This window comes from Dendrobium catenatum, unplaced genomic scaffold (genome assembly GCF_001605985.2).
Source record: "Dendrobium catenatum unplaced genomic scaffold, ASM160598v2 fragScaff_scaffold_370, whole genome shotgun sequence".
NCBI lineage: Eukaryota > Viridiplantae > Streptophyta > Magnoliopsida > Asparagales > Orchidaceae > Dendrobium > Dendrobium catenatum.
This window is the reverse complement of record NW_021318832.1, coordinates 2813237-2828108: the sequence shown is the minus strand read 5'-3', so window position 1 is coordinate 2828108 and position 14872 is coordinate 2813237. Positions and strand designations below refer to the sequence as shown.

General features: G+C 35.1%; 2 protein-coding genes across 3 annotated transcripts; both read right to left on the bottom strand.

Annotated features, from left to right (window-relative positions):
- Positions 1–493: 493 nt before the first annotated feature.
- Positions 494–3804, bottom strand: LOC110105292. The gene is made up of 2 exons (XM_020834735.2): positions 3390–3804; positions 494–687 (listed from the first exon to the last, which is right to left on the bottom strand). The coding sequence occupies exons 1-2, from the start codon at positions 3721–3723 to the stop codon at positions 644–646; spliced, it is 378 nt and encodes a 125-aa protein (XP_020690394.1). The 5' UTR covers positions 3724–3804; the 3' UTR covers positions 494–643.
- A 1031-nt stretch (positions 3805–4835) lies between these two features.
- On the bottom strand, positions 4836–13090 carry LOC110105276 (nucleosome assembly protein 1;1). 2 transcript variants are annotated; one of them, XM_020834715.2, is made up of 12 exons: positions 12791–13090; positions 12647–12690; positions 12443–12538; positions 7422–7514; positions 7245–7332; positions 7080–7141; positions 6732–6916; positions 6465–6642; positions 6335–6378; positions 5365–5551; positions 5257–5274; positions 4836–5148 (listed from the first exon to the last, which is right to left on the bottom strand). In XM_020834715.2, the coding sequence occupies exons 1-12, from the start codon at positions 12861–12863 to the stop codon at positions 5095–5097; spliced, it is 1122 nt and encodes a 373-aa protein (XP_020690374.1). In that variant the 5' UTR covers positions 12864–13090; the 3' UTR covers positions 4836–5094. The 2 variants fall into 2 exon arrangements, with proteins under 2 accessions (XP_020690374.1, XP_028549643.1); XM_028693810.1 differs by having other exon boundaries at positions 4836–5145.
- Positions 13091–14872: the final 1782 nt, after the last annotated feature.

Here is a 14872-nt window from a genome sequence, read left to right as displayed (position 1 = left end):
CTAAATTTGGATTATAAATTTATATCTATATATTACTAATGGTAGAATATTTATAACTTTAAAAAGTAATAAAATTTTAAATATTATTAGTCAAATAAATATTTTATATCATTAAAAAATTAAAAATTTACTTATAAAAACTTATTTCATGTGTTGCAAACTTAAAATTTTTAATTTAATTACTTAAATCTATATTATTGGAGAATCTTGTTTTTACATTCAATGTGTTGAAAACTCACAAGAGATGATGAGGTTTATAAAAATGCTTAATTTGGTGCTTTGGAGGTGATTTTTGCATAAACTTATTGCTCCTTATTAAAAATTTATTTATTTAAGTGATTATTAGGATGACAATTCATCTAATCCATTGATCACTAAACCCATAATTAAATCATCACAAAAAAATTTAATAAAATTAAATTCATATCTTGTAGATCATAATTAACATAATGATCTTATATTAAAAAAATTATATAAATGACTAAATGAAAAGGGGCATGAAACCAAACAAATTTTGAGCTTCAAGGTAATCAGTCCAAAAGTACTCAACCACAAATGAGGTTGAGCTCATTCTTATGATCAAACAATTACAGTTACGAATCCAACTTACGCGTTCCATAAAGCGAATTGTCCAGCTTATACATCAAGCAATAATGGGCTCATTTGCAGCGGCATCTTCTGCTCGATCTGCAGTTAAAAGGATGAGAATCATCACAAAAACCAATGCCAAACGAGTCGAGTCGAATTTTAGCAACGAGCCGGAAAGCAAGCTCGAGTCGATCTCGAAAGGCGAGTTTGAATCGAGCTTGTCCCATTGAAATCAAGTTTAGAGTTCAGGTTAGAACTGCTAAAATTTACCCTAAACCCTAAATATTATATATTATTTTAATTAATAAGTAATTAACGAGCTGACTCGCAAGCTCACGAGCCGAGCCAACTCAAGCTTGAATTAGAGCTCGTTTATTAAACGAGCTTGAGTTTGAGCTTGAGCTCAGCTCGTGAGCTCGATAAGCTCGGCTCGCGAGCCCAAAAACGAGTCGAGCTCGAGCCAACTCACAAGCTGGCTCGGCTCACTTAACAAGAGGACATTGGCAAGTAAAATTTTAGAAGTTCTAACCTGAAAAAGCTCAAAATCACAAGCCAATTACCTTTATATAGGAAATGTATCTCAACATTGTAAGTTCTAAAAATTTACATATAAGTATATAACTATAGATGTTTACGATGCTAAGGAGTTGATTTGGGTTAACAAAGTCTAAAGACAAGTTGAAATGTGAAATGAAAGATCTGGCAAGATTTGCTATGTTCCAGAGAAAAAAAAGGAGATTATGAGGAGTTTACATCACCCAAATCACAAGAAATTGCATGACAATAAGCAGGGAAAAGATGGAATTTTAATACCATTCAAGGAATAAAGATTGTCTCTGCTCGTTGATAATGGACTTCTTTCAACCAAATCAGTACAAAAAATCTCAAGAGGTAAATTATATTCTTACACTAGAGAATCAGAAATATGTAGTGATAGAATTTGGTAACTTGATGCAAAAAGTACACCATTTTTTTCCTAATTGGTAGCATTTTGTAAAGCGATCACATACTGGAGGTATGTGAATTTTTGAAAAAATTATGTCCCAAAGAAAAGCTATCTTGGACAAAGTAAATTACCCATTATAATAATTCTGGGCTGATAGAAGAAATTCCCTCTTCTACGTACTGAAAATGTTTCTTCTTTCAATTAACAGAGCTGTGACACTAAGGCTTCGTTTGGGACGGCTTTCTTATTGATTTTTAAAGCAGCTTTTTCGTATAAAATTTTTAATTTTTGTACTAAAAAGTTACTTTAAGAAGCGATAGGAAAGCCATCACAAACAAAGCCTAAGGCACTCGATGCAACTCCATTTGGAGAAAAAACCATGCAATCACGTCAATTTCAACCCTCTCTAAGCAACAAATAACAGAAATATAATAATAATAATAATAATAATAGGCGAAAAAAAGCTTGGAATGGAGCAAAAACATTTCCACTAGGATCCAACTAACAAGACAGTTAAATCAGCTCCAAAACAAATGAGATGAAAGATGCGGTAATTGATTCAATCAAGAACTTGCAAGGCATTCTTCAAGGAACTTCGCAAAGGGTATTCTCCATAGCAACAAACTGTTTGTAAATACCTCTTTAATAGTTCTGCATTTCAAAATTCTTAAATAACAAATTTAATTGGCGTGGGAAACATGCAATGGAAGTTCTCAAGTTGCATATGCAGATCCTTCTAGATGTCAAGACCATAGACCATTAGTCGCAGAGCAGTTTGTATGTTTTTGGTAGAAGCAAGGACGACTTTCCATACAACATGAAAAAACAACATAACATTACCAAATGTCTTCCAATCAAAAGGATCAAGAAGCGATTTTAGTATAGCATCCAAAATTAGAATAACTCTACCTAAAACAAATTTAGATCATCATATCAACGCAATAAGAGGCGAGTGGAAATACAAAGGTGGGAAGAGGAAGTACAAAGGCAGAAGTATAGGGGAGCCAATTTTATGATTCTACCCACTGAAGTTTAGGGTTGTTGGTGAGCTAGCACGGTTGGGAACCCCTCATCCCCGGTTTGAATCTCCTCTACTACGGCCTCGCCTCTTCAGTGGGACAAAGCAAGTGTGGGCTCGATGTCGGTGAGTGGCCTCGTTAGGTTCCGCCAAGTGATTAGTTACGCTACCAAGCATTTCTTTTAGAGTGGCAGCGGGTAGATACCCTCGTTCCAAAAAAAAAAAAGTGTTATGATTCCAACTCCTCAGTTCATGAAGTAAAGGGACACCTTAGATGTTGCTCCATTTTGTATAACTTTTTGCATAATCTAGACATTATTTTATATGAACCCATTATCCTTTGTATTCTTTATAGACCTTACACACTTGAAGGGAAGTTCTATCTACCTTATTGGCACATCTTCCACCCTCTTATGTGCCCACACCAATTAAACATATTTTCAAATATCCTATTTTCAATAAGTGCTACACCACAATCCCTAATATAATCACTTCTCACACTATCCCTTTTTAGATTTATCATGCATCATTCTTAAAATTATCATTCTACGAATCATTTACTTCTTTGCTACCATACACTCAAATCTATCAAGTAAATAGATATAATTCCAATTTTATAATATTTATCTTTTGATCCATGACAAAACAAACCAATTCTTTTGGAGCTTGATCATATACCTTTTACAAGATTAAAACAAACATATGAAGAATCATTCTCTTTATAATACCTCACACCCGTGTAACACAACAACAATAAACACCTTCAAAGCAATGTTAACCTAATTCGTTAAGAATGACTAAAAAGATTATAATGGTAAGGGTTTCAACGAAACATACCGCGACGGATATCTCCGTCCAACTGGGACGACGTGGCCTCGGCAACCATTTCCTCCTCACCGTAGATGGCGCGGAGGCGAGCGAGAGATATGGGAGCGGACGAGGGATCAGCTTCGGCGAGGTTAAAGAAGTGCTCGCGCCACGCCCACATGGTTGAGGACATGGCCATGTTGCCGCTCCGCAGAGCCGATTTCTCCGCCTCGAGCACGTCGATCTCCTTCTGCTGCTGATAAGACCGCCATGAAAGCGCCGCGAAGGCTCCGGCGAGAAACAAGTTCATCAGGTTCTCCTGCTTCCCAAAGAACTCCATCATCTTCTTCCTCGCCGCTTCCATAGCTTTCGCTCTCCGATCTCCCGGTCTTGTGCCGCAGCCACCAGCTTGATCCCTTTCGATTGAACGGTTTGGATTTCTTCGCTCGGCGGAGTTTTTTAAATATTATTATTTTTTATAAATTTTTGAAACATCTATTATTAATTTTAAATATTAAATTGTTTTATATTATTAAATTTTTTAAACCTTTATTAGTATTATTATTTAACTATTTAAATTTAATAAATAAAATAAAATTATTTTAAAATATTAATAATTATTTGAGATAGCATCATCAAACTCAAACTTGAGCTCTTTTACTAAACGAGTTCGACTCGTGAACTCGATAAACTCGACCTGCGAGATCATAACGAGCTCGACCTACGAGACCCTAAACGAGCTGAGCTTGAACCGACTTGACTCACTTACACCCCTATCATTGTTAGATCATCGCCCCAACTATCTTACATGAGCCTTCAATCGACTTCCCTTATCACCCTTTTTCGCCCTTAATTTCTTTCATTAACTCGAGAATTATTCATATTATATGTATGCATGCCTTTATCCCACTACATAAAATCTAAGTTTTATAGGTCAATAAAATATTTTAGATATTAGATAATAAACATAAAAATATTATATAGCAAGTATAATTTCTGTGTATAAACATTCTATTCCAAGAATCATAAATATGTATGCGCATAATAATCACGAGTTCAATGGAGGGTCCATATATATATATTCATTTGATAATAATACTGAACCTCCATTATTAGATATTTTCATAATACACTCGCTAGATGTTTCCATATACATTCTGTTTTGATAGCTCAAAAGCCCTTATTAGATATTTTCACGAACAGGCTCGTTTGGTATTTCGAAATAATCGCTAAAAATGTTCGCAAACATGTTTGTTAATAAGTTCGATAAAGCTTGTTCATTAAGCTAATGAATATTTAGAAGTAAAACTCATTTATAATTTAATAAAGCTCATTTGCTTAAAGACAAAACAAATCAAATATAAACATCCATCAACTTAAACGAACCAAATTTGAACACAAATAACAAAGCTCGAATCAAGCTCAAACGAACACAAACAAGCTGATAATAAACGAACACAAACATAAACAAGCATATACTCAACTCAGCTCGGTTTGCTTCCATGCCTATTTATAAGATAAATAAAAACAGTAACAATCACATTCCAAAATCCAAAACTGCCACCTTTAATAATAAGAAAAAAGAATTAAGTATGCTATTTTGTCATTGAAAACATACAATACGCACTAATGCTCTTGCACACATTTAATATCATAGTAGAGCTGAATAAGGCCTGATTTAGCTCAACAAAAAATTTCACCTTTGTCGATGAAACCAACATAATCCTGCAAGTTGCTACTGCTGCTTGCATTCAGGAGGCCGATCAACTTGCTGAACTTCTCCAATCTTCTGCAGATTCAAACAGACCTCATCAAAGCCAGATATAAAAAAGTTTGCAGAAAAAAAAATCATGCGAGGATTTGACGTTCTATCAAGGTTTAGTTTTTTGGTTAGTACCTTCCGACTGGCTGCAGGCTGCTTGGAGCATTCAAAAAAACATAGAGATTAGTATTCATTTAGTAAGTATAAAGTGGAGAAGAAATTTAAATGAAATGGAAGACTCACCTTCTTCCTTGTCTTGACTTCTTCTTCCTCCTCTTCATCCTCATCATCTTCCTCCTCTTCTTCTTCGTCATCTTCATCTTCTTCCCCGTCGTCTTCATCTTCTCCGATATCTCCGAACTCCTCATGAACAGCCTCACCGGTGAACCATGAGACGGCATGAGAAATAATCTTATCTCGAATAGTGGACCTACAGCCAACAAGAAGCAAACTGTTACGAACCTAACAATGATAAAATTAACTAGGCAACTTGGAGCTTGTCTGAAACTCAAGAAGTATATTTGGAAGACAACTGCAGAAATTATTTGGGGGAGGAGAGAGAAGAGAGCTCAATCTTTCATTGGCATGCAGTAATACTGTCTAAGGGAGAGCACTTATAGAATACAAAGACACCTAATGTCTCATTCAATACCTAGTAAACGCTAACTACATATAAACTACCAATACCCATAACAACTCAATCCTAACTAGATGTGTCAAAATTTGACCCGAATCGAAACCCGACCCGTATCCGATCTGGAAAATTCCGAATGAATTTGGGTTGATGCGAACCCAAACTAAGTCGGGTTCGGGTTCGGGTTCCGATTCCCAACCCATTTCCATAACCAGGTCGGGTTCAGGTCAGGTCAGTTGTCAGCGGGTCAAGACCGAGTTGGATCCGAATCTGACCCGAAGACTCGTTTTGACACCCCTAATCCTAACTGCCCATTACAAATATTACCCTAACATAAACGCATTAAGTTATTCTGCATTAAAGAAAAAAATAGAAAAGACTCATAGCACATTAGAACAATTAAACGACTCTGCATTCAAGAAAAGGACTTGTCCTATAAAACATTAAACATGACGCCTTTCATGGGAACAGGAAAATATGGATTCATGGCTATGACTAGCTCGATGAATTCATATTAAAATGTCAGATAGCTATTCTTCTGAAAAAAAAAAAACCATAATATCATTGGAAATGGTTTACCCAATATCATAATCTTGCTCCATCTGATCCTGTAGCTGTTCAGCCTGTCAAAAAGAAATAGCAGTCAATATAAAAGCTTTGATATTTTTTCCTGTTTATTCAGTAAAATTGGATAGAACATGCAACATACAGTCTCTTCATCAAGTTCGTCATCATCTTCAGGAACTTGAGGAGGACTGAAAAAATTGAAAAAACTCTCGCATGTTTCAGTTTTTGTAATTGGCTTAGTATTTTTTGATCCCTTCTTTGGTTTCTTTTTAAGAACTTTCTGAGTCAAGCATTTCCCTGGTAACCATTCAATTTCAGTCCTGAAACAGAAAACATGGAACCCTTCAATTGAGAACATAATCAGAATTAAGTAAATATTGAGCTAATGAAAAAAATGGGAAGTGCTTGCCCAATTGCTTTCTCTAGTATAGGGTCATCGTCATCAATCATATGATAAGTTTTAGTTAGAACAGAGTTCTTAAAGTAAGGATTAGGATTGAAGAAGAATTCAAGCTTGAACCCTTTTGGATCATCAAGTTTGGACCACTTAATATCTTTAAGATGCTTCAGAGCATCCTCATCTCGCTCATGGATCTAATCCAGGAAGAAAAACAAATTATTAGTAATATCTCTAGGAAGTTCATTAGTATCCTTATTACACTCACGTATCTCATCCAGGAAGGAAACATAACTATAAGCTAAACAAAGACTAACATCAATATAAAAGAAATTATGGAATCCTTTCAATTTTCACAACCTCTTCAGACAGCACTTCATTGGTTTTCATCGCCGTAAGCCAAAAATCTGGCACACCTTTACCTGGGGACAAAAGAACTAAAATAAGCAAATAGAAATTGAAAGTTTATGAAACTTAGGATCTTTAAAAATTAAAAAATAAAATCAATGGCACAACAAGATGGACCTTCATTTGTTTTATCCTCAGCAGCAGTATCTTCTGCAGATTCATCAACACCCTCAACCTCAACCAAACCATTCACAATCTCGTACCTCTGCATATTCCCCACACCCATTTCAATGAATCAGCAATTCATTTCGCATTAATAAAAAAGAGTAACAATGTGAAAATAAGATAAATCACCTTCGTGTAAAGAGGTTCATAAAGCTTCTGGTATTTAGCTTCAAGTGCAGCTCTTTCCTCATGAAACTTGGACTCAAACTCATCATGTTGAACCTGAACATTCCATGAAACAAAGACATTATTAAATTGTTGAATAGTGCTATTAATCCTTGTTTAGTTTAGTAGCCTTAACTTGTTAGATTTTAACAATTGAAAAAATACAAAATAAAAGCATACATAGAAACATATAACAGTTGAATTACAAAAAAAAAAATTCAGAATACTTCATTCTATCACACATAGAAACATCAAGGAAAAAAAACTCTTGTAAATAATTATGTACTGAAAGCTATAAATTGCATGAAATAGCATCCTACCTTGATGATAGAAATTTAATTCAACAAAAAAGGTAACAAGAAAAACGTTAAAAAAAATCAAAGTGAAACGCCAAATGGAACTTAAACTGGCGATAACATGAAATCTTCATTAATACAAATATAAACCAGTACTAACTGTTCTTGGGTATCCAGTCCGAACAACAAGAACAGAAATCGATACCCCCACGAAGAGATGTTGCTTAAGCCTTGTTGTGCTAGCACCAAAAAAGAGATACAGAGTAGAGCGGGATGAGAGAGACTGAGAGAGCTTAATAACATCATAAGATTTTTTACTATATTGGAGTCTCTCTCTCTCTCTCTCTCCACACACGCACTGATGTAGGCAGGGGGGGGGCTGCTTATTTTTTTCGGTTCCCTGGGTGTTACCTGTTCGGGTCCCTATTTGATGGTTGTGCTTGGCCGACCCTTGCTATACCTGTTCGGTTCCCTTGCTTTGCTCGTGGATTACCTGTTCGGCTCCCTAGCTGATTGTTCGGTTCATGCATATATTTATGGCTGGTTTCTTTTGGCTATTGGGCTCCCAACGTAATTTAAATGTTGTCTTTTACTTCTCTTTCTTGGTTGGCTTGGGGGGGTGGCTGAAACTTTTAGGTGTTTTATATGTTCTAATATATTGTTTGTCGTGTGAGTTGTAAGTGTTGTTGTGTCCTATTTAGTGTGTATTTTCTTATTTTTAAAAAGAAGACACTTGTTTGTTTTGCAATCCTAGATTTCCAAATTTTTTATTGCATCATACACTATGCAAGGTGTTATCAATTTTGGCCCAATTCATCACCTATTAGGTTGATATCCATGTTTTGACCCTTCTTGGTGAAACTTTTGAGGATATCACATATCCCCCACAATGATCCATCACAAGCATGTTTACTTGTGAAGTTTACCTTGAAACTTCACCTATTAAACCAAAATGCACCAGATATTTTTAACTCTAACTATGTACAATTTCCTTAGCTTCCAATGTGGAATTTGATTCATTAATGTCCTTACTTTCTCCAAGAAGCCGGCCGGAAAACACTGCCTATATAATCCATTCATCAACCCTGACAATCACTACCCACCTATTCACTAACAATTCAAATCACCCCAATATTTTTTTCTAAGAGAAGAAATATTATTCCGCTTCCAATTAAAGTTTGATATTATAAGCTCGAAATATTATATCAAAATCCTTTAAAACCATTAAAACTAAGGTGCGTTATTTCAAAAATTATAAAGATAGTTGGATTATTAATCTAAAGCATCAAATTTTTAAACAATTGCTATTTCGAGCTATTTTGGACAAAAGTTTCATTAAGAATATAGATAAAAAAGAAAACAATAAAACTAGTCTTAGAGCTATTTTGGACAAAAGTTCATTAAGAATATAGATAAAAAGTATACAATAAAATTAGTCTTAGTGATACACCAAACTTAAATTAAACCGGCAATGGAAGGAAATCTTAATCCATACAAATAAAAACCAGTCATAAATGTCAACACTTTTCTCATTTTTCTTTTTTATTCCCTGGTAGAGCTGTGAAAAAAAAAAAAGTTTCACCCAAACCATCAGCACATGATATGCATAACTAAGAGTCTATTAGGTTGCTGACTTAAAGAAGTAGCGCTTCCCACTTGAATTGTCCAGTTATGCCCGAGGTAACTTCGTGATGAGCAATTGCATCAAAGGACATCAAAGCAAATTGCAAAAGTTATAAATCACAATAATCATTATCTACTAGTTACATATTAAAGTGGCTTTCCATTTCTATTTCAAACATGGCATTTCAACCCTGAAAATTTCATATTGACACCTCAGAACTCGGTCTAAAGCTAAAATAGGATTTTAAACTAGAAATTTGGGCCTTGACGGAAAGGATAGAAAATTAGTTGACAAAAGAAAGATAAGTAGAATAAATACCACATGTTTGCAAATGTAAATAAAAAGCAAATTTCAAGAAGTTGAGAACAATTATAAGCTATTGTATGTTAAGAGAAGGAAAAATTGGTCTGGGATAGGAATAATAGTGTGAAAGAAGTTGAAAGATACTAAGGGAAATTTAATTTGCAACACTAAATTCATCTTTATTTACAAAATTACAACCTGATTGCCTCTGTTTACAAAATTATCATCCAAATCTCAGAACTTAAAACAAAACTATTAGCTTTCATTCTTAATATTCCATCAAATTCTCTATTATTTGGTTTCTGTGCGTGCAAATATATTGGTTTGCTTCTTTTTTTTTTTTTGCGTGGGTGGTAAAACTGATAAACAGGATTGATTTCAGTGGTATGCACATAACTCGAACAAGATAGCATCATTGAGGAGAATAGAAATAGAGATAGGGAGTTGCTAAAATATTAATTATTGATAAAGATATTATAAATGAGATAGTTCATATGCTCCTCAAATTAAATTAGATGATAAAAACTAAAATTTGAAATTAAATGAATAAATAATTATAATGACAAAGGAAGGATGAATGACTACTCATGGAACAAAAGAGTAGTCATTGGTAGTTAAACAAATGTACATGGGCTTCTAGTACGATTGGTTATAAGGGCATCAATGTTGGATATGGAATAGAAGCTAGGTATGTGATAAGAAATTATGATATATTTAACAAAGGTAAAAGATCTTATCAGAGTGAACACATACTTATCAAATAAGAAAAACAATCAATCACTTTTAAAAATAAAGGTTATTAAATCACAAATATTTTCTTTTTTTTTAATTACCACATAACAAACAATAGTAGCCATAAATGTATACCTTAAAACAAGCAATAAGAAAAAGTGCCAACATCAACGGTGACACGTAAGAGATGAGAAATTAATAAGATTCCAACGAAGATTATTAAAATAGGTAAAAATCAAATCAATTTTTCATAATATGTGCCAATGGTAACTTAATTAAACATTTTCACTACAGCGAGCTCATCAACTTTTTTAACAAAGTAAAGTGTTCCTCGTGTTTAAAACTAAGTGCTTCAATCATTTCTGAAGCTATTGTGTTTTAATAATACTAAGAATAAATTAAGACCAAACATTTTTTATCAAGTAATTACAAAAACAAAAAATTTATGGTGCGAGAAGTCATTCTTTATCTTGGATCTTTAGTTTCAACAAACTTTAAAGAATAATAGGACTTGCATCCCTAATATCTAGATCACAAAATTATTCTCAAACTTTCTCATCATCTTCATGTATGTTGTCATATTTTAGTTCATAGTCTTGCTCTTCAATAATTCAACCAAGCATTGTTTTTTACGTAATCTCTAGTCTTTCAAAAGCAAGATAACTTAAGAGTACGAAAACCAATACTTCTTATGTTGTTTACCAGATTTACACAATTTTTAGAAACATCTATTTTATGAAGCAAAGAGGCTCAAAAAATGTTTTGCCTGCTTTCTTATCTTTTCAAGTTTCGAGAATATAGAAGTTTATCGGAATCTTAATATAAAAAACAATTTTATTCCATCTTTAAATCCACTTGATGATTCTTCACTAAGCCGCCACACTAGGTGTCAACTAGGAGACTACCACTGTAAAGTTGTCATGAATTTAATAAAAGAAGATGAACTATTACAACCACCTCTCCATGCATAGTATCTTGAGGCCACCCTAGAGGTCAACTTTCATCCTAACAGCATCCATTAGGGTCCCAATCCACTAATTACAGGAGAGAAAAACTCTCCATTATCAATGTGGAAAAGGAAGGAAACAACCACCGCCTCCATATTTAACAATCTCCACAAGAGATTGAGGATTCATAAGACGCGATTCATCATCAATAATTGTCCTTCTAAAAAAAGCCCAACACCGATAAAAGACAGAGCCTATTTACTTTATTACAAAATAACTATAGAAGTAATCAAAATGAAGACCTTGGTTTTTGTGTATTTGATTTGCTGCAAAAGTCCTGCATTTACTTATCATTTACCCAACTTTTAGCTAGTTTCCTTCTCAAAATCTCTAAAAATAAAAAACATCCCATTTTTGTTGCATTTGCAAGGATTTTGTTCAATCTTAAATTTCAGGGAATCCACCATATAGATTTGTTGCAGCAGGATTGCATTTAGTTTATAATGGCCCAATTTTAGTTTAATCCTTCTCAAAACCCATATACAGAAAATTGATCAACTTTGACCACAATTACTCTGCAATGGCTTCCTTCATATAGAAAATTATTTATAGTAAACCAAACAAAAACCCAAATTTCCTCGGCATACCACCATCCAACTTTACCAAGGGAAGCAATTATACCCATCTCACATGAATGAATCGGCATCATCTTAAGCCATCTAATAAAGGAGGCCCTATTATAATCACAACTTGCTTTATTGAATCAATCTTACAAACCACATGCATGGCTTTCAGTATAAGCATTGCCGAATCAAATTTATTGAATTGCTGCGGCCAAACCTAAACTTCAGCCTAACAGCTCCCTCCCAACCCCACAACACACACACACACAAATACAAATTAGAAATAAATAAAAAATTTCGACATAGCAGACGCATAGGAAAGACCAATTATCTCTCATTTTTAATACCCCTAAAAAACAAACAATGTGCTAATCAAAAGCGGCAAACTATGAATTATAAGAGAAAACCCATTAAATAAAGTGAAAGAACGCATTCTGAGAGAAAACGTGGAAAAAAAAACCTGGATGCCCCTAAGAACCTCAACACGCTTCTTGACCTTAGGAGACAACGTCTCCATTACGTCCGTGTGTTGCTCCGCCAGGCTCTGAAGTTTGCTCTGCAACTCACAATCACAGCATTTCACGATGAGCAAAACCTCGTCGTCACCAAATAACTCCAAACAAAAGTAAAAAAAAAAAAAGGCCATTTCGGCCAAAAATCTTGCCTTTAAAGCACTGACCAAGCCCGCTCTGTCCTCTGCATTGAGACCTACACGCCATAATCAACCTTATCACCAAAGAACCACAACAGGATAAACCCTAAATACATTCACAAGGAAAACAAGAGAAAAAAAGTTATGAGGGAATACCTGGGGAGTAGGAGGGTAGAGCAGAGGACAGATCCGACGTATTGATATCTCCTTTCTTCTTGTCTTCGCTCATTGTCGCTTCGAGAAAAACCTCCGCCGCAGGGAACCGCAGCGCCGCTTTTGCCCTTTGCAGACACGAAAGAAGGAGAGAGAAAAACCCTAACCCTCGCGAGGAAGGAGTTGAAGAAAGCAGTGAGTGGGATAATTTATAACGGAAATGAGAATACAACGTTGCAGTCGAAGAATTGGGGCGGGGAAACGCTGTGCTGACAGATTATTCTGCGCGGACACCGAACTCAGTATTTCGAGCCGCTTTTCTTTTATTATAATTATTATTATTTTTTATTTTAATTAACGCTCATAGAAGTGGATATTGGCTTTCACATCACATGATAAAATGATACTACTCATTCTCTCTTTTTTTTTCTTTTTTTTTTGAAACGGGTGTATCGGGCCGCTGTTATATTAGTTTGTGACACATTTGGCGATGTCCACTAATTCCTCGGCGAGTCTACCAGCAACCAACCCACAGGTGCAGACCCATAGTTCTTTTCTCTCCACTTAAGGAGTAAAGACGTAGAGGAACGTCCGGTTGGAGGCAAAATCCCGACAAAAAACTCGGTATTTGCTCGTCATTGCTAGGTATTATTTGATAATAATAAGGAATACCGCTCTGTGAAGAAAAATACCAAGTTATACCGAGCTATACCGAGCAATATCGAGTTATACAAAAGTTGTACCGAGTTTTTCTTAGAAAAAACTCGGTACAACTCGGTATTGCTCGGTATAGCTCGGTATAACTTGGTATTTTTCTTCACAGAGCGGTATTCCTTATTATTATCAAATAATACCTAGCAATGACGAGCAAATACCGAGTTTTTTGTCGGGATTTTGCCTCCAACCGGACGTTCCTCTAATTTTTCTTACTTAAATTGGCACCCTCTTTATTATAGAAGAAAATATTTTTTGCAACCTTTTCTTTCTCCTCCCGCATTCTGACTTTCTAACAGGGGAGGCATTCCACTGTTTCACTTGGAAATCGGATATAACTCCAGCGTCACTTGGAGGTCAGGTGGAATTCTAGCGTCCCGTGGAAGTCAGGCAGAATTCCGGTGTCACGGAGTTCGGGTGAAACTCTAGTGTCACTTGAATGTTGAGCAGAATTCGGGTGTTCCTTGTATGCATGGCAGAATTCTGGCGTTGCTTGAACGCCGGGCAGAACTCTGGCGTCGGTGGTCGAGGAGTTTCTTCCCTTCTATCCTTCTCTTCTTCTTACTTAATGCTTCTTGCTTGGGCCCCCCTCACAAGAGAAATGAGGGGTATATTTATAAATTTCTGGAGTGGCGTGGCCCATAAATAGGTGATAGATCATGGGCGAATCAGGAGTGGTTCGAGTGGACGGCCGATATTGAATCCCTTGAGCATAGACCGTTCGTCAGATATTTGAAGGCCTTAATGATGTCGGAATTTGGCAATCTTGGGCTCGTTGGATTCGTCTCGTCGAGCCGCTCAATTCTATTATAAGCATGTTATGTTTGGAAACCGTTTGGTAACTCAAGTTGTGGTTCGAATCTTCCAACATCGCTTTGGGTCCTTGATTTGGACCCATTTGGGCTCAAATTGAGTCGAATTTGGTATCGTTGGATTTGTATTTCCGAGACAATTAGTTTGATAGTAAGTTTGCTGAAATCGGAGTTCAGATGATCCATAATTAAATTTTGAAGTTTCCAACTTGATTTATTCCTCAAGATTAGTGCCCGATCAAGATAATTTCATGATGACGTATCAACTCTTATATTTTATTCTTACCACCTATACTACCCTATAAACTTTAATATTTCATTCCATGCACCCATATATATTCTATGAGTGATAGACATATAATATTAAAATTTAATGTATTAGATATATAAATAGTATGAAATAAAATGGTATGTATGTAAATCCCTCTTAAATGTTTTATGCCAGAAAGCTGCTTTATGAAGCACTAAAAAAGTCGTCCAAACAATTTTGCAGTTTAAAAATTAAAAATTTTATACGAAAAAACTGTTTTAAGAAGCAGTAAGAAAGCCGTTCCAAACG